The sequence below is a fragment of the Otolemur garnettii genome, unplaced genomic scaffold (genome assembly GCF_000181295.1).
Source record: "Otolemur garnettii isolate 467f Iridium unplaced genomic scaffold, OtoGar3 scaffold00005, whole genome shotgun sequence".
Taxonomy (NCBI): Eukaryota; Metazoa; Chordata; class Mammalia; order Primates; family Galagidae; genus Otolemur; species Otolemur garnettii.
Window position 1 is genome coordinate 18,339,003 of NW_003852400.1, and position 19,832 is coordinate 18,358,834.

The 19,832-nt window shown below is 39.1% G+C and overlaps 1 protein-coding gene across 1 annotated transcript in view; it reads left to right on the forward strand.

Moving 5' to 3' along the window:
* The window catches only part of CDK14 (cyclin dependent kinase 14), a 615,387-nt gene that overhangs the window by 2,452 nt on the left and 593,103 nt on the right, over positions 1 to 19,832 (forward strand). Inside the window, exon 2 of the mRNA XM_012811338.2 lies at positions 6,693 to 6,724. Within this exon, the coding sequence (XP_012666792.1) occupies positions 6,693 to 6,724 (32 nt within the window). The remainder of the gene's footprint in view (positions 1 to 6,692; positions 6,725 to 19,832) is intronic.

Consider the following 19,832-nt stretch of genomic DNA (forward strand, 5'->3'; position numbering starts at 1 on the left):
TTTTTGGTTGCAGCCATCATTGTTGTTTGGCCAGCCCGGGCTGGATTCGTACCCCCCACCTTAGGTGTATGTGGCTGGCGCCTTAGCCACTTGAGCCACAGGCACCGAGCCTCCAATTTTTCATGTACAATTAAGTTCTGTTGTTGGTACTTAGTGAAGTAACGCATAGGATGTTCTATGTGGTACATAATAAAGTCTTAGTAAATGCTTGATAATAATGATATCATTATTATCATTGCTAGGAGTTGCATAGTAGTGATACAACTGATCTTGTATGTGGAAAGCAAGAGAAGGAGGAAGCAGTGGTCACTAACTTTGTAGTATACTAGCCTGAAAACCCGATGTGTTTTGGAGTTAGGGAGGCCTGAGTTTAAACCCTGTTTTCCCTGCTGCTGTGTGCCTTTGACAACTGGTAGAATTTCCCTAAAGCCCAGAGTTCTCATGTATAAATATTCATAAGGTTGTTGTGAAGATTAAATCATATGAAATATATAAAATATCTGGTACAATATCTGTCACATAGTGAAGATCAATAATGGAGGCTGTTATTATTCCTTCCAAAGTCTCTGTTTATCCCGTCATCCTCCTTCATTGGTCCTTATTAAGAGATGGTGGAGTGAATGGTTTATTTCTGTAGAATACTCCAACACTGCAGTGCAATCATTTCCTTTAACCAATCTATGATGGCTTTTAAAATAAAAATCCTGACTTTATTGTGCTTTTTTTTAGTACTATTTAAAAGAGTAGCTTGTTATACGACAAATTATACAATATCATTTCCTAATCATTCATCTACAGAAAATGAGGACAGTGTTTGAAAGTATATGATGTTCGGTCATTGTTTATCATTAATAAGATAATTCTGAATACGTAAAAGAGCAATGCTAATGGTTAATTTATTTACACATTTGAAATCATGCTGACTTTGTCACTATCCAGCCCAAATACAGCTGATCTGAGATTGCTGCATTATAAAAGGTCTAATAAAACACATTGGCTTTCAAGCAATAGTGCTCTAATTTATGACATCTGCCAGGGAGTGACTACAATATAGGCCATGGTTCTTTTATAAGATGGGTGTAATTGAATTTTAAAGTCACCCATTGAGTTCAGTAGTATTTATGGTTTTTTGCTAAATAGTGTTCGTGTGGCCATTTATTTAGGAATTACTGTAGTTATCTCACATTTTTTCTTTCAAATTTAGGCTAACAAAGACAAATGGGACTTTAAATAATACTAAAATCTTTTCCTTCTTTTCTCTTTTTGTTCCTTTTAATTTTTGTGTGTTAGTCTAGGAGGAAAAAGGTTTTGAGTAATATATGGTGGATGGTTAAGGTCAAACTAACATTCTTTCCTATTCCTTTGAATGCATTCTTTGGCACTTACTTAGATTATCTCCTAGAGAAAGGAAGTTTATATTCTGTAATACTTGGGATGAACCTTATATATATCATTTCTTTAAAGGATGTTGTTTGTAAAAAAATTGAATAAAAAGAAGACACAGAATTTTGGAGTTTGTTACCTTGTGCTGTGAGTGTGTAATTCTAGAGTCCAGTTTCCATTTGATAAATTTGTTCTGTTAGCAAAGATAAAGGTATAGACACAAAATTTAACAATTGTACTATATTCTCCAATGTAACTTGAAAAGAAATGATTTATGGGCGGCACCTGTAGCTCAGTGGGCAGGGCACCGGCCCCATATGCCAAGGGTGACAAGTTCAAACCTGGCCCTGGCCAAACTGCAACAACAAATATAATAGCCGGGTGTTGTGGCGGGCACCTGTCGTCCCAGCTACTCAGGAGGCTGAGGCAAGGGAATCACCTAAACCCAGGAGCTGGAGGTTACTGTGAGCTGTGTGACGCCATAGCACTCTACTGAGGGCGATAAAGTGAGACTCTGTCTCTACAAAAAAAAAAAAAAAAAAAAGAAATGGAATTTATTCTTATGATCTTTTCAGAAGAGAAAACAGTATATGATTCTTTTCTTTTTCTTTGAGACAGGGTCTTACTTTGTTGCCCTCAGTTGAGTGCATCATAGCTCACAGAAATGTCAAACTCTTGGACCCAAGTGATCCTCTTGCCTCAGCCTCCCGAGTAGCAGCGACACAGGTGCCCGCTATAATGCCCAGCTATTTTTTTAGAGACGAGGTCTCACTCTAGCTCAGGCTGATCTTGAACTCGTGAGCTCAGGCAGTCCATTGCCTTGGCTTCCCAGAGTGCTGGGATGACAGGCATGAGCCACCGTGCCTGTCTGACTGTATGATTTTTACATGCCATACATCAGTGTGCTTCAAAGTATAAGATGCTGTCCTTTTGCCACTGAGGTGCAAGACTCATTAATGCAGCAAATTGTCTTCCTGTGTGCCAGATATTGTGCTGACACAATGTGACTGGTCTTTATCTTCAAGGATATTTTTGGAAGATGGGGCAGTAAATGGGTATTGACAATCTAAATTAACAGATTCTACCATGAGAATTAGTGAGAATTAGCAAAATTTGAGTTGGAGAGCACAGGAAAAGGAAAATTTGTTATCCTTATAGTGAGATTCTGGAAAGCTTTCTAGAGGAGGCCATGTCTGAGCAGAGGACTGGATAGAGTATCTGCTCATCTTAAATATAATAGTTTATTGTGTGCCCCTTTGTTAATCCAGAATAATGCAATATGTTTGTTATTCCATGAAATCCTTGAAGACAACTGTGGATTTACGTTTACATGAATGATTAATGACAGTTGGGAAATGTGATCAATAATGTTTGTTTAGGTCAAAATTTACTAATTAATGGCTTGATAACTATCTGGCAAAGACACCTTTAATTGGTCTTTATTGTCACTGTTATTAACTGTTGTTCAGGGAAGGGATTCAATCCTAGAAAGAGACAGGATTCTCCCTGCTGAGTGAGGTAGCTCACATCTATAATCCTTTCACTCTGGGAGGCTGAGGCAGGAAGATTTCTTGAGCTCTAGAGTTCAAGACCAGCCTGAGCAAGAGTGAGACCCCTGTTTCTACTAAAAATAAATAAAATAGCTGGTGGTGGTGGGTTCTGTAGTCCCAGCTACTCTAGAGGCTAAGGTAGGAGGGCCACTTGAGCCCTGGAGTTTGAAGTTGCTGTGAGCTAGGATGATGTTATGGCTCTCTCTCTAGCCTGGGCAATAGAGTAAGACTGTGTCTCAAAAAAAAAAAAAAAAAAAAAAAGAAAAGATAGGATTCAAAGATTCAATATTCAGAAGAAACCATATAAGGTTTCTATCTAGCAATGAGAGATGTCAATGTATCAGTAGTAGTGGTTTTGTTTTTTTTTTTTTTTGAGACAGTCTTAAGCTGTCACCCTCCATAGAGTGCTCTGGCATCACAGCTCATAGCAACTTCAAACTCTTGGGCTTAGGCGATTCTCTTGCCTCAGCCTCCCAAGTAGCTGGGACTATAGGCATCTGCCACAATGCCCACTGTTTTTTGGTTATAGTTGCCATTGTTGTTTGGCAGACCTGAGCTGGATTCGAACCTGCCAGCTCTGTTGTATGTGGCTGGCACCCTAGCCGCTGAGCTATAGGCGCTGAGCCAGTAGTAGTGGTCTTATATAATACTCTGAGCTTGAGGGTATTGAGCAAAGGAAAGAATTGGCCTTTTGTTTTTCGTATGTTAGAAAAGATACATGTTTCTTCTGTTTTTTCCTTTTCTTGCTACCTGCAGACCCTGCCTCTTTACTCAGAATGTTGAAGAATTTGTCGGGACTTAGGAGAGGAGAAGGAAATGGTGGTCCAGTGTGAATGTTCAAGACTTTCTAGGTGTCTGTGCTTCATTTCTCACCTTGAGCGTTTTCATTCCCTAAGGGATGGTGCCAGTTGTAGCTCTTACTGGGTGCTTGGCTTAAGAAAATAAATGGCTAAATTTCCAGAACTTTCATAATGTCCAAAGCAAATTGCTTAACAATTTGTGCTGTGAATCGTAAGCTTGCCACTTTGCATCTTGCACAGCAATCACAGACTCTGTGTGCTCCATTGATCTTTCTTGAATGATCTAAGGATGAGGCTGTATGATAATTTGCTCCTGTGTGACTTTGTATTACAAATCAATGAGCTATTCATTTCTTATTCCAAAAAAATTAGTTTTTCAGAAGGAGCAACTTATTTACCTTTAGAATTGTATTACTAATACTTTGTTAAGGACTCAGCAGACAAATGTGTTGATTAAAGCAAACACCTTAAGTTGAGGAAGTGGGGCGTATAGTCTAGTAACATTTATGATTGGTATTTAAAGAAATGATAGCCATTAGGAATGCCTAGGATCTTGTATCTTTCTATCAAAGTAGGTTATTTTAGTCATGATGTAGGTAAGTCAAGCCAAATACAAAATAAAATATGTGCAGGTAATTGAACGTAAGATAAACCATTTGAGAATGGGACAAGGTACTTTTATTTTCCATTCAGAAGAAATTGTTATCTCATGAAGTAGAGAAGTCTATTATAGATCCCTTTCTTAGACAAAAAGGAAAGAAGTTTTTAGAAATATTTTAACTTCTGCAGCCTATCTGCATTCCTCTTAAATCACTCAATCACCACAATCACATCCTTCTTGATCCTTTTGAAAAGATGCATATTATGTGAAACAGAGAAAATAACCTTTTCAGACTGCTGGAATGTGTATTAGGAGTTTTTACATGATAGCTTCAGTTTAGGCATATTACTTTTCTCAGTGCTTAATTGCCAAAATAATTTGCTTTTCATTGCTTTTGTCACAACAAAGTTTTCCAATTGATAGCTGCCCAAGTATTTCTATCCAGACTAAAACTTGTGGTGTAGAGCATTAAACACCTATATGTAGTTCTATAAATTTGAGACATTTCTCCAACTAGTGGTTTCAGAGAAATTAGCTATTTTGTGCGTTCTCCTTAATGTGAAACATTCTGAATAATTGTGAAATCTAAGGAACAAGGTGTTTGCCAGATACAGGTTAAATTCTCTTTCTGTTTATTTTATTTATTTATTTGTTTTAGACAGTGTCTCACCACTTTGTCACCCTTGGTAGAGTGCCGTGGCATCACAGCTCACAGCAACCTCCAGCTCTTGGGCTTAGGTGATTCTTTTGCCTCAGCCTCCCGAGTAGCTGGGATTATAGGCACCGGCCACAACGCCTGGCTATTTTTTTGTTGTTGCAATTTGCTGGGGGCTGGGTTTGAACCCACCACCCTTGGTATATGGGGGCAGCGCCCTACTCTCTGAGTCACGGGCGTCACCCTTCTCTTTCTCTTTAGAGTGATAACCTGCCAGATCTGAAGATATGTACAGTCATATAATAGTGCCGAATAATGTCATTTTGTCTACGAGGGACTGCATTTACTAGGACCACATATGCCATGTGATCCCATAAGATTATTACACTGTGTTTTACTGTACCTTTTCTATGATTAGATATGTTTAAATACTCAAATACTTACCATTGTGTTCCAGTTGTCTACAATAGAGTAGAGTAATATGCTGTAGAGGTTTGTAGCCAGGGAGCAGCAGGCTGTCCCATTTAGCCTAGGTGTGTAGTAGAATATATTGTCTAGATTAGTGTTAAATACAGCGACAAAATCGCCTCGTGACAAATATCTCAGAACTTATTCCTGTTGTTCAGCTGTAAAGGACTAGGTACTTAAAATATTTTTGAAGCGTTTGCTGATGCCTATAAAATATCCTGAACATAATGTTTTCTTTGAAAATATTTTATTATCGGCTCGGCACCTATAGCTCAACTGGCTAAGGCGCCAGCCACGTACACCTAAGGTGGTGGGTTCGAATCCCCAGCCCGGACCCGCCAAACAACAATGATGGCTGCAACCAAAACATAGCCGGGCGTTGTGGCGGGTGCCTGTGGTCCCAGCTACTTGGGAGGCAGAGGCAGGAGACTCGCTTGAGCCCAGGAGTTGGAGGTTGCTGTGAGCTGTAATGCCACGGCACTCTACCCAGGGGGACAGCTTGAGGCTCTGTCTCAAAAAAAAAAAAAAAGAAAATATTTTATTATTAAATATGAGGGTGTTCAGCATACCCCTGGGTGGAGGGCTCAATTACAACTTGAACTTTACCTTAGAAATGAAAACAGCGTAACCTAAACATTTGTACTCTCCTGTTAACCTGAAATTAAAAGAAAATAAAAATAAAGATTTATCATGCTGCAATGTTTGAATTGTGTCTCTTACTCTCCCGTGCTTCTTTTGCACCCTTAGTTTTTCATTACTGTACTTGAACTTCTCTTAGTAGGAAAATGTCGCTCAGGGCGCTATGCAGAGCGAGTATCATCCTGACACTTGGTTTGGGAGGTCTGTGTACCACACATGATGACATATGTCCCCAAATCCAGGAGTTTAGGGGGAAATTTCTAAAAGATTACTTTGTGATTCTTTTATACTTTGATTAAAACACGCTCCAACTAAAGAAGTGATGGGGAAGGGTATACAGGCTTCTTTTCCATATTTGGGAAGACCGTTCCATTTACATATTTATGAAAAATTTCTCACAAAGATGCAGGCTGTGCAGTTCTCTCTTTTTCATTTGCACTTCTCCTGTTTGTATCATAACATTGTTATTCAGGTTGGGGTGCAATTTACTTTCTGAAATGAAAACACCATACTGCTTTGTTTATTTCTATTTTCTAGAACTCAGCTATTCAGTCTCTTCGACAATAACTGTTTCCTTTCCCTCTTTTATTTCATAGCTTTGAAGAAAGACGACACCACCTTTGATGAGGTAGGTTAAATTTCTCTATCTAATGTCAGATGTATTTAATTACTGCCAGGTAATATCAATAGGTGCTACCTTTGCATGTAGAATAAAAAAAAATGCCTTAGAAGACCAAACAAATAAGAGATGATATGTTTAGTTACATTACATTATTTTTCAATTTTAAATAATTATTCAGGTGAATTTTGGTAGCAGCCAACAGAAGTATGTTTTTTTAAATTAATGTACATGCTGATTCCCAGACACATGCTGGCCTTTGTGCTGCTGCTTTCTTGCTGGTGGCCGTGTTCAAGAAGTCCCGTGTGGTGTCCATGCGGAGGGCTAGTCTGGAGCTGCTGGTACACTGGGCATCAGGGCTTCCTTGCAAACCTTGGCTGAATCAGGCTCTGAGCTGGTGTTGACGCCACATATTGTTTGTCCGTCTCCCAAAGGAGGAGCTGACTTTTCCTGTTCTAGTTTTCCTATTCTTTGTATATCAGATCTGTCTTTATCTACTTGCTACAAAGTACAGGGTGTCCCAAAAGTCACCATATAGAGAGAAAATGGGAAATTGTAGCTAAATGTACCCTTATTTACAAAATATCCATTACAAAATTTTACAGAATATTTGCAAAACCTTCTCTGCATATTGGCCATCTCTTTGTAAAATTTTGTAATGAATGTTTTGTAAACGAAGGTATGTTTCGCTGCAATTTCACATTTTCCTTTTGTGTAGTGACGTTTGGGACACCTGTAGTAAACAAGCCGGCTCTAGTAAGGCAGGAGGTTCATATGTAATTAATAGTATGTTGAATGTGATTATTCAATTTTATTATTTTCTGAGTTTTTATGGTATTAAGTGGGAATCAGAGAAATAACATGTGCTTGCAAAACATTTTCAGCATGCTATAGAGGGAAATGTTTCACCATCTAAAGCCATTGACTTGTGTTGTACACTGGACCACGTGTGTATATATGTTGGGTTGGGTGTATTTATATGTGGATAGAGATGTATCTATCTGATGTGCTTACTGTAACTACAGCCTAATGAAGTGAGAGATAGTTTGGTTTTGCTGTTTAACAGTTACAGAGTCCATGAAATATGCTACCTGTCCTCCCTCTGCTGCAGTGCTTCACTGAGGAAAGGTTATTTGTGCTCATGGAAAGTCCCTTTGGCCATGTGGCTGGCCATGGTGCATGACAGGTCCACACAGGGAGAACTGCCCCAGGCTGGGATTTCTGGATGGGACCAGCATCATTTGGCTGTCACGGTCTGCTGCTTCATCTGCTGCACCTGTTCTTTTTTTCCTGGGCTGTGCTCTAGAATAGTGTGTGTCCCTGGACTCCAAAGCAACTTCCCCTCCCAGCATTCTTGTTAACACCCTTTAAAACTTAATTCTGCTAGACCTAAAGCAGTAGAGGAAACTTTTCTTCCCCATTCGTACTAGGTAATAATGGTGTTTTCCTCCAAACCTGTATTTCGGGAATTTCTGCAGTTGTGTCAATTGAGATGTTTTCAGGAGAGTATTTCTTTGGAGAAACCAATGTGAGAATATTGGGCACCTTTTCTCCCTTTATAAAGAAAGGTATCCCTTCTAATTATGGAGGTAATTTAAGCTTACATTGAAAAAAAAAAAAAGAAGAAAGAAGAAGAAAAGAGAAACAAACAGGATCTCTCAGGTCCTGTTACCTAGATACCGCCACTGTTGAATGTTCTTGATTCGTGCCTCATGTTTTAATAAACATGCCCATTATTATAGTCTACTTTTAGAGTTTTTTTCTTTAATCTATAATGTGATATTTCTCCATATTTTTACATACTCTTCCTAATCATCATTAGGGATTTAGAAAAACCTCTTGTTTAAACATCATTGTTAATAATTGTATATTTTTCAGTCACATGGATGTACCATTACCTTCCCCCCCACTAAAAAAAAAATGCCTGAGACTGGAGCCCAGATAAAGGTTAGGATGTATAAGGTTAAGAATGGATCCTCCTTTTAACTACCCCCTCTATCTCTCATTCTGAAATCTCCGCAGAGTCAAAGGTCTGAATTTTGGGGAAAAATCATCCTTAGCTTTTATAAAGTGTTTTTCTTCCTCTGTAAGGAAGAGATTGGTTAGATGCTGCAAATTGGTTAGATACTGCAAATTAGTAAATCGCAGAATGGCAGATCTGGAAGATCCATTAGAAATCATCATTTCCCCGCCCCATCATTTCAGTAACAAAGAAATTGAGATCCAGAGGGGCCAGGTAATTTCCAGCTAATCATGGAAAGACTCATGACCAGGAGCCTAGGAGGTAGTAGTAATAAAGGCATGCCTGGGTATAATTTACCTTCTGATAGAACAATTTACTTATTTCTCCATGCCTTTTGTACAGTAGAGATAATAGTAGTATCTTTCTCTTAAGGTAATTTAGAGGATTCAATATGCTAATGTATATACAGATTCCAGAATGATGGCTGACATATATAATAAATGCCCTGTAATTGGTATTATCATCTTCATTGATGAGATTCATCTTCTGTAGTTGGAAGGGCTACAAAGAAGATAGAAGGATTCAGTTAGAAATTAAAAATTAGGGCCATAAGGAGAGTTAATTTCAGATGTTCCTCAAATTCCATAAATGGCTTCCTGTGCTGACTTAGGTATTAAAACGATGACTCCACCATGTTTTAGCGTTTTAGTCCCAGAGTGTGTTGGACATAGTTAACGTTCACAACTATCTGTTGAATAGGAGTAAGTATCTGTTTCAGGGGAGTAGAGAGAGTGATAACTGGATCTTAGGCAATGTGGATTCCCATTTGCCACTTCGTAGCTATTCAGGGAAGTCATTTAACTCATTTAATACAGTAGTCTCATTGGTAAAATCAGGTGGACCATGATCTTCCAAGTTGCTCTCTAGTCTGAATATAAGTTTCTAAGCAACATAAAAACCAACAAAAACTTTAATTTTATCAAGATCTGAAAAGAGCGCTAGACCTGTGCTCACTTAATAGGAAGTAGCTGAGTTCTTCTGTGACCACTTTCAGATTACAGTGGTAAAAATTTTCTTGAACTCTCGTTTGTCTTGCACTTTTCTTTTCCTGGAATTAGAGGACTGTACAACCCATCAGAAATTAACTCAGATTTGAGTCTTAAAACTTGGGAGTTGGGTCACCTTATTTGCTTCTCAGTGAGGTGTGGTTACTTAGTATTTATGACCTAGAGGACTCCTTATCTCAAAGAGTGTCCTCTCCCTGCGAGGGCCTGAGCTGGAGTTTAGTTGCTACTCTCTGATTCATGTAGAGGATTCCTCTAGTGTATGTGTAAATGTTTGACATAGAACACAGGAGAAAAATACATACTCAGTTTTATTTATTCTTAGACTAAAATACCATAGCTGCTAATTTTTAAAATTAGCCTAGAAATATATTCGTGAACTATATGCTAGTGCTTGTTGTGAACTGGATCGTGTGTGTATGTGTTGGGAAGTTAAGTATTGAGGCCTTCCAATATTTATATTAAGGAAATGATAGAGAATTTTACTGAAACTCATCATGGCTGGACAGAGGGCATTTTATGAATAACCCATATTTGCCCTTTATTTATTGTGTATTTGGGCCCTGACTAAAATATAAGGCATTTAATTTTCTGTGGGTTTAAGCTGCACATTTGGCTTGGTTGGACTAACTTCTTGATGTTTTGATCCTCCAGGTTTGCCACCGTACTTGGCCAAGACAAAGGGGCTACATGAATAATTATTGAAGGACTAGGTGCAATGGCTCACGCCTGTAATCCTAGCACTTTGGGAGGTCAGTTAGGAGGATCACTTGAGGCTTGGAGTTCAAGACCAGCCTGAGTAAGAGTGAGACCCTGTCTCTACAGAAAATTATCCAGGGTGTGGTGGTGGGTGCCTGTAGTCCTATGTACTTGGGCAGCTGAGGCAGGAGGATTGCTTGAGACCAGGAGTGTGAGGTTACATTGAGCTGTGATGATGCCACTGGAGTCTATCCTGGGCAACAAAGCAAGATTCTGTCACAGACAAACAAACAAACAAACAAACAAAACAGAGAAATTACTGGTGAAGCAAATGGTTAAGCCAGATTAAAGGTAAAAGAAGGCGGTATTTTGTGCCATAGTTTTTAGTGGCACAGTGTTTTAGGGGTCATTGTAATGACAGCCTCCAGTAGGTGTGAGGTTCTTATCTATGAAACTATTGCAGAACTTTCCAAATGTCTTTTTTAGTCTTTTGTCTCCAATAAATGTTTAGGCCATGTCCCCCAAGGGGCTCCATTTTTCCTGGGGCAGTGAATCGTAGTTACAATGTGACTTTAGGTGAATTTTTAAATCTTATTTTTTGATTTAATGATTTGCTTCAGAATAATAATGACACTTAATATGTAAAAGTTCAGAAAACATATTTGATCTCTACCAGTGTAAGATTACCACACATAACAACTTTTGAACGTTGGAGATAAAAGCTCCAATTAAGTATAACCATATGTGTACAGAAAGAGTTGGAAATGTCTATAGTTACAGCAATTGATGAATTGTTCTTGTGCATACATTAAAGGTTACATTGTGTAGTTCTGCTTCTCACTTCTGTTATTTAGCTCCAGAGAGTTGCCAGAGCAAAGTCTCAACTCTGCTTGGCTCTTGGGTGAGAAATACAAAAATGTTAATGATTGGAATAAACTTTTGAAATGCAAAGAGCTTCATTTGTTTATGGTATATAATCCAGATAATTAGCCAGTTAATTTACTTGGAAAAAATGGGTGATGATGTATGAGTTTTCTAATTATTCTCTGTTCTAGTTGGTCATTTCCTGTGAGTGACATAGAAGGGGCTGTCAGCACTTACTTTAGCGTCTTTCAGCTATTTTATTTTTTCATCCTAGGAAAATGTGTACAAAGCATATAAAAATCTCAAAATTTTTATATCCGATCCATGAGTGCTACAAGCACATTTTTGTGAGTGAACTTGCTTTCTGTGTGTTTAACATAATAATTTTATGGATATTGACCTTTGCTTCTAGTCTAGGTCTTTTTTTATTATTTGTATAAAAATACCAGAGAAGATAAATGTGGTAGTGATTTTTATGAGAACCAGAGTCTTGGGCTTAGGTACCAATATGATTTGTGCGAAATTTCTGGTCATTCTTTCCCAGTCAGTGAGAGCTGTGGAAGCTGGTTCAGTCTTTACTCCACCCTGTTGTCCCGGGAGGTCTCAGTGCCTGTCTGGACTGTAGGCATTGGCCTAGCTTCTGACTACCCTGACCTCTCCTCTCATACCTACTTTACCCATTTCCCTGGGACTGTCGCAAGTTTAAAATATTAAATCCCACTAACAGTCTTTGCAGTGTGTGTCTCTCTCCTGCTGTCCTTGCTGTATTTTTGGTTTGCCGGCTTCAGTTTCTAGCTGCCCCTTTCCCTGCCTGCCCCATCCCGTTCTCCCGGCCAGAGCCCCCTTGCCCTCCTTCCTTTCTTCTCCTTTGTTCTTTCCTGTTCACTCTTGGTGCTTCACTCTCCTGTGCTCAGTAGCCTCAGCCCTTTGTACTTTGCTTGTAATCTGTTCTGCCAGCCCTTGATTTTGACCTGGCATCTTTTTCTTTCTCACCTAGTGGCTGCCAAGAGCTGCTTGAGGAAATCGCTCTATAAATATATCTATCATTTCCAGCTTTAGCTGGACCCTCAGGCACTGGTGGATGGTCTTGTACTTGTGTCCTGCTGAGCCCTTTTCACTCCCCTCAGACCTTCTACCAACCCTCCCCCGCCCTCCCACCTGTCCTGGATGGCTTCCCCCCTGCACTGGAAAGTTTCCTGGGGCTGCCCTAGCAAAGTACCATACACACCGGGTGACTTAGATAACAGAGATTTTTATGTCTCCCGGCTCTGGAGACCAGAAGTCTGGCATCTGCGTAGGTAGAATTTTTCTGAGGGCTGTAAGGAAGGATGGGTTAGCCTTTGCTCCTCCCTGTCATAGCTCTGCTCTGCGCTCAAGTGCACGCACGTTCAGCCTCACCGTCGCTCCCAGGACTTACCATAGTCTTCTAACTGGCTTCCCTTCCTACTCCAACAGCAGGATGGATCTGAAACACAAATCGTGCTGTTCTCCTGCACACTGCTTAGAAAGCTCCCCTTCAGCTGCAGGTGTAAGTCCAGACTCCGAGCTTGTCTTTCAAGGCCTTTCGTGCTCTAGCTAGCTCTCGCCTACATTTTCATTCTTATCAAGCAGTTCTCTCTTACTTCAGTGCCTGTGTTATCGTTCCAGCTGCCTCCGCCTTGGTTCAGGCCTGTGTCCCTGTTAGCTGTTCTATCTCAGTGGGCTCTTCTGTGGTCTCTCTGCTCCACCTCCTACTCCCCATCAGCCTTCCCAGAGTGTCTCTCATGTTGTGATACCTCCCTGTTTAGAGATTTGTGCGTTGGGTGTTTATTGATGTCTGCTTTATGTCAGACTCTGGATGTTGTCTCTGCCTGACTCTTGGTCTGGTCAGTCTCATGGAATTCACCCTCATGGGCATTTTTAAGTTGACCCAGCTCCTTACCTCTTATACTGTTGGACCTGGCAGAGATTCAGTCTCACTCTCTTATGGTCAGATTTTACATTAGCTTATATCGTTTTATTTTCACTGTGATCGTGTCTGCCATCCCTTAGATGGTGTGAGATTATCCTGTGAAAGAGCCTAGAAGTTTACAGACTGTTTTTTGATTATGTCAGTAATCCAGTAAGTCATTATATTTCAAATTAAACATTTTTTTTTTTTTTTTTTTTTGGAGACAGAATCTGGTTCTCTCACCTGGCTAGAGTGTAGTGACATCATCACAGCTCATTGCAACCTCAAACTCCTGCCTCAGCCCCCTAAGTAACTGGGACTGTAAGCGCATATAAACATGCTTGGCTAACTTTTTCTGTTCTTTTTAGAGGCAGGGGTCTCACACTTGCTCAGGCTGCTCACACTTGTTCAGTCTTGAACTCCTGACCTCAAGTGATCCTCTCCCTCAGCCTCTCAGAATGCTAGGATTACAGGCATTAGCCACTGTGTCCAGCCCAAATTCAACATTTGGGGTGGTTGAAAAAGACCTTCTTTTCCTCCTTAATTCTATTCTTAGGAATTTAGTTTTAATTTTTAGATGCTTAAAACTTTCTGTGCTTCAGTTTTTCCTTTTTGTTAATGTTTGATCACATTTGCTATCTACCTAATTATGGTAGACATAATTACCATAATTAGGTCTACTCCCAGACAGTGGCTAGAATGTCTGGATAGTGCTATAAAGATCCAAAGAGGAAGTTCATGTCATGGAAAGTAAGATGTATGACATTTGGGAGAATTAGTCACTTTCATATTCCTAATTCCCCAAAGGCAGAACGTTGCAGAAATTGAAAGCATGGGTGGTGCCCTTTTTCGGTCCTGAGCCCTGTGCATCCTGATGGCAGGGTTATTAGCCTGCAAGTAAATGGTGCTCCCTCCTGGGCAGGGCCCTGATTTGCATATGTGAATTCATTTGTAGAAAGCTGACCTTTGACGTCAGAAGTCTTTTAGTACAGCTTGAGTACTTAGGATTTCCTTGAAGTGCGTTGCCCATTTTCCTTCTGACTAGAATTGGAGCCACTGATTTATAAATCTTTAAGTTGCTTGGTTGCAGTTAAATGGCCTCTCCTACCAGGAGCCATAATGACAAGTGAAATCAGCTAAACTGGGGGTGAGGGTGTCAGAATTTTCTCAGGACTGGAATCTCTGGTCTACGTTTTATTTCTTATACTCTAAAAAACACTTACCTTTTATTCTTGATGCCATAAAATTTATAAAATTCATAGAAGGCATAATTATAAAGTATCGTCACCAGTACTTCACTTTCAATTTTTCATGCTTGATTTCTTCAGGATACATTAACGTCTTAGGTTCCTTGAAGGAGCTCTTTTGCCGTTTAAAGATAGCAATTGAAATCATACTTTACCCTTGTGAATCTATTTTATTTTCAATATGTAAAGTTAGCTCTGTTTTCTCTTTCAATAATTTATTATTTAGCTTAAAATTTTCTTTTTTCCCGGGTGGTGCCTGTGGCTCAGTCGGTAGGGTGCTGGCCCCATATACCAGGGATGGCAGGATCAAACCTGGCCCCGGCCAAACTGCAACAAAAAAAATATCTGGGCATTGTGGTGGGCACCTGTAGTCCCAGCTACTCAGGAGGCTAAGGCAAGAGAATCGCCTAAGCCCAGGAGTTGGAAGTTGCTGTGAGCTGTGTGATGATGCCACAGCAATCTACCGAGGGCAATAAAGTGAGACTCTATCTCTACCAAAAAAAAATTTTTTTTCTTTTCTTTATTTGCTTTTTTTTTCTTAGAGATGAGCCCTCACTGTGACCTCTAGGTTGGAGTGTGGTGGTGGCTGTTTGCAGGCATAATCACAGTGCACTACAGCCCCCAAATCTTGGGCTCAAATGATGCTCCCACTTTAGCCTCCTGAGTAGTTGAGACTACAGGTGTTCACCCAACCCAGCTCTGCTTTCTTTCCTTATTAACTTTTAGTTTTATTGACTGTTTAATTAACTGTAACAGTGTCCTGTAACAGATAAAATGAGTATGGATAACTTACGGTTACTTTTTTGATTTTAATGAAAACATTTTTCATTAATTTAAAAAAATTGTAAAGACAGTGTAAAAAAATTACCAGAAGAGATAAGATTGATGAGATAAAATTGTCTACTAAGTCTTCAAAGTAGCTTTTAATTATTCTCGTGTGTGTGGCATAAAATTGTGTGTTAGTGCTAGTCATTGAAGGCATGAATTACAAATCCTTTTGTGTTGTAGGTGCTCATTTATTTTAAATCTTTAGCTATATAGATCTCTTTATATTGTCTTCAGGAGAACATGATGGAGAATGACCTGCAGTGCTTGATTCTCTTCTCTTAAAAGGCAGACTATTTAATCTTACAAGTGAGCATCTTTTTGTGATTAGATATTGGGGTTCAGGTGTGCAAAAGGCTTGGCAACATATGGCCTGTCCCCAGATGCCCTAATTGAGCACTTTCCCCAAGAGGTTTGCATTACTTCATCTAAATGACGTATTACACGTGCCGCAAAAAAGATGCTTTAGTAATAAAAGGAAGAAAGTAAATACATACTGGCAAAGTAGAATGCAAATTGTATAGTGCACATTACACTAATTTCACTAGTTATTAGAATATTTAACATTAAAACCTATATAACCTGACATTAATTGAATGTTCACAGTTTTGTGTGACACTTCAGTGACTCTCTTCAGTCTTCCCTTTATTTCCCTTATTATATCTTATGTATTCATTTTCCTCCATCTGAATATTTTTTCAGGCAACGTAGGCAGATTAAACTGAGCCTGGATTTTTTTTTTTCGTTTCATAATTTTTCCTTCTGGTCATAATTACATTTTTTCAATGAATAATTTTAATATTTGGTATTAGAAAATGATGTTCATTGCAAAAAAACAAAGTATTAAGAAGCATAAAATAAAAATTGCAATGTTAAAGTGAAAACACCATTGTGTACAAAGTCTGATCTCGGCTTTGTAAGATGTAAGTATTCTCTACATGGGGAAAAACCTCTGAAAAAGGAAATACAACAAAAGGACACTATGGAGATTAAGATTCTTTGAAGTTGTGACTTACTTATAGTCCTTCAGCTAGAAGAAGGTGTTTAATCCAGGATTCCAACTAGTCTCTCGATCTCCAATGTATGTATACTTAACATCTTCTTAGGCTGGTTCCCAAGAGAAGGGAGAAAAGGGAAAAATACCAGGCAGGTGCTGTGGATGTGGTATGCAGTGTATAGCTGCAGAAGGGCCCAGTGTTCTTACAAAGACGTAACTGATGTTTGGTAGTAATTATAGCAGATGAGTGATTTTTCCTAATAAGGCGTAACAGTAAGTGAACCTAAAAGATTCCTGTAATAGATTGATGTTATTTTTGACCTGAGTTATACCCATTTTTAGAGAGAACACTGAGGCCCAGGCAGATAAAATAATTAGTGTTAATAAAAAATGTTTCTGAAAAGACTATGGTGATTGATTGTCGTGAGATCAAGGGGATTTCTTTTCTAAATCACTCCTTACATTTTAAATTTCAGTTTCAAGATTATATTAAAATTGTATTGTCATTTTTGTCTGGCTCTCGGTGGGATTGGGTGGATTGTGTGGTGAGATATAAACTTGATTCCCCTAGTAGTCATTTGTTTAATTAAATTTCTGGACGGACATTTGGACTCTGCAGACAATGAGCTTTACATAGGGAAGGTTACCTGTTGGATAAGTTACTGTGGACCGGCAGCATGTCTGGTTTGAGCTGGGATGCATGGTGAGAGTGATGCTGATGTGTATTTTAACTGGCACGTTCAGGAGATAATGCCAGAATAGCTTTCGATGGGTAATGGGTATACATTGTCTTTAGTGAACAAGGCAAAATGTTAATATTGAACAGAAAATGTCAGATAATAAATTTATTCTTTGTTTTGGAATCCTGCATATGTATACTTGGATTATTATTATAGCTTGTACATGTGAAGCAACGCTAGCCTCACTGTTATATTGTGACAGCTGAAATGTTTGTGAAGGTTTAAAATGTGGAGGAAATAGGCAGATCTTTTTAATATTTGCAACTTAGCAAGAAATATAAAAGACTTTAGGTAGGTATGGGGAGAAATAGTGAATGCTTTGTATTCTTTTTTTATTATTCCCTTTTTGTGCTGAGAAAGAAACAGATCAATTTTTTTCTTTCTCTCTTTTTCCTCTTCTCTATGTTGCCATTATCATTGGATTTTCTCTCCTTCTGTCTTTTAAATTGTTTTTTCCTGCAAACTGCTTGGCTTTGGTGGGAACAGGTAACTCCATCTTGTCTGAAGAGTGTGGTTCAACTGCCAGCCACTGGGCATCCTTTGCCCTGAGCTCTTTCATGGCTCAGGCATGGGGTCTAGTAAATTTAATGGCCTTTTTGTTGCCATCCTTCCACCGTGGCAGACATGTATAATACTTTTTTGGCTCATGGCTGGGGCAGTTAAGAAGAAGAGGAAAGTCCCAGGCAGGTGTTGGGGATTTTGGAGATAGAGTCTCACTCTGTTGCCCAGGCTAGAGTGCTGTGACATCACAGCTCACAGCAACCTCAAACTCCTGGGTTCAAACAATCCTCTCTCAGCCTCCCAAGTAGCTGGGATTATAGGTATGTGCTACCATGTCCCTCTGGCTTTTTCTGGTTTTACTAGAGCTGAGGTCTCACTCTAGCTCAGGCTGGTCTGGAACCCCTGAGTTTAAGCAATCCACCTGCCTCAGCCTCCCAGAGTGCTAGGATTACAGGCGTGAGCCACTGCACCAGCCGAGGTGGGGATGTTTTATAACGATTGGCCCCTGTTCTGCTATTAGAGAACAGAATTATGGCTCCTAAAAAAAGACTTGGCCTTCCCTATGCTCCCACTGCATTTTGTGGACTAGTTCTGGCGCACACTGTACACCATTTGATTTACTTTATCTTTTCCTTTGCTACTTGAGCTGGGAAGATTTGAGGACACACACAGAAAAAGTGATTTTAGATTCTGCTCTGGTACTGTTTGGACTCAGAAATAGGAGAATTTGTGCCTTATTAGTGTTTTGTTTTGTTTTTCTTTTTATCTTTTTGATGAGAAGGAGCAGGGAAGTGAAAATCTCAAGGGAGCAGAATCAGTTTTCCGGTCACCAAGCTCATTAAGTTAATATTTACTTTTAAAATGAATGTATTTGCCAGCCCTTCCTGCTATTTGTTTGGGAATCATTTAACGTACATTTGAGAGCCTCTAACTAGTTTCCACTTCCACTGGGCATCTCACCTCTAAGCAGAGTGGCTAGAATAATGTCCTGCCACATACAGCCCATTGTAATGTCTTTTTCTTTCACTTCACATTACATCTTTCTTGAGGGTAAAAGAAGGGAAAGAAATGAAACTAAGTCAGTTTTTTATGGTTTCTCTGTGTTGTCTACTGCTCAGTCTTGATTGCATAATATTTAACATTCCTAGAACTTTTACATTTTTTTTTTTTTTTTTTGAGACAGAGCCTCCAGCTGTCACCTGGGTAGAGTGCTGTGATGTCACAGCTCACAGCAACCTCCACTCCTGGGCTTAAGTGATTCTCTTGCTTCCGCCTCCCAAGTAGCTGGGACTACAGGCGCCCACCACAATGCCCAGCTGTTTCTTGGTTGTAGTTGTCATTGTTGTTTGGCAGGCCCAGGCTGGATTCGAACCTGTCAGCTTTGGTGTATGTGCCTGGCGCCTTAGCTGCTTGAGCTATGGGCGCTGAGCCACATTCCTAGAACTTTTAAACCTATTTCAGACAACATAGTTGACATCTATATGGAGGTTTAAGAAAACATTTAATTGAAAGTTATAGCCTGAAAACTTGAAGATTACATTTGAAAACTAGTTTATATTTTTATTATAACTATTACTTACAATAGTGTTACATTTTTATATTATAACATAACATTTATGAATGGAAAGATGAAAAATACAGATGATATAAAAAATTGAAAGTTCAGAAAAGTAGAATTAGGTGTATTTTTAAAATTTAACAGAAAAGTTTAATTTTTTTTTTTTAAGTAGATAGAACACAGTCAAGTTTATAAGCAGACAGAACACACCTGAGAGGGAGATATGGGTCTCTTCCTCACGATTGAGGAAGGACCTAGAATCTTTTTTTTTTTTTTTTTTTGCAGCTTTTGGCCCGGGCTGGGTTTGAACCCACCACCTCCGGCATATGGGGCCTGTGCCCTACTCCTTTGAACCACAGCGCCACCCAGGACCTAGAATCTTATATTATTATATTTTGTTATATTTAATATTTAATCTTATATTATTATCTTTTTTATTCAGTAAAAAAGTTTTCTTCTAATATTTTTAGAAGAATATCCTTTTTGGTTTACAGTTTTTTCTTTTCCCATGCAAGAATATGGCATGTCCATTTTTTTCCTTTTTAAACAAAGATCTGTTTATATAGCATGTGTTAGAGTTTTCTTAATCTTTGTGACTTGCTTGTTTTTACCTGCTTGAATGTTATTTCAAGGCATCTTTTTTTTTTTTTTTTTTTTTTTTTTTTTTTTTGAGACAGAGCCTCAAGCTGTCCCCCTGGGTAGAGTGCCGTGGCATTACAGCTCACAGCA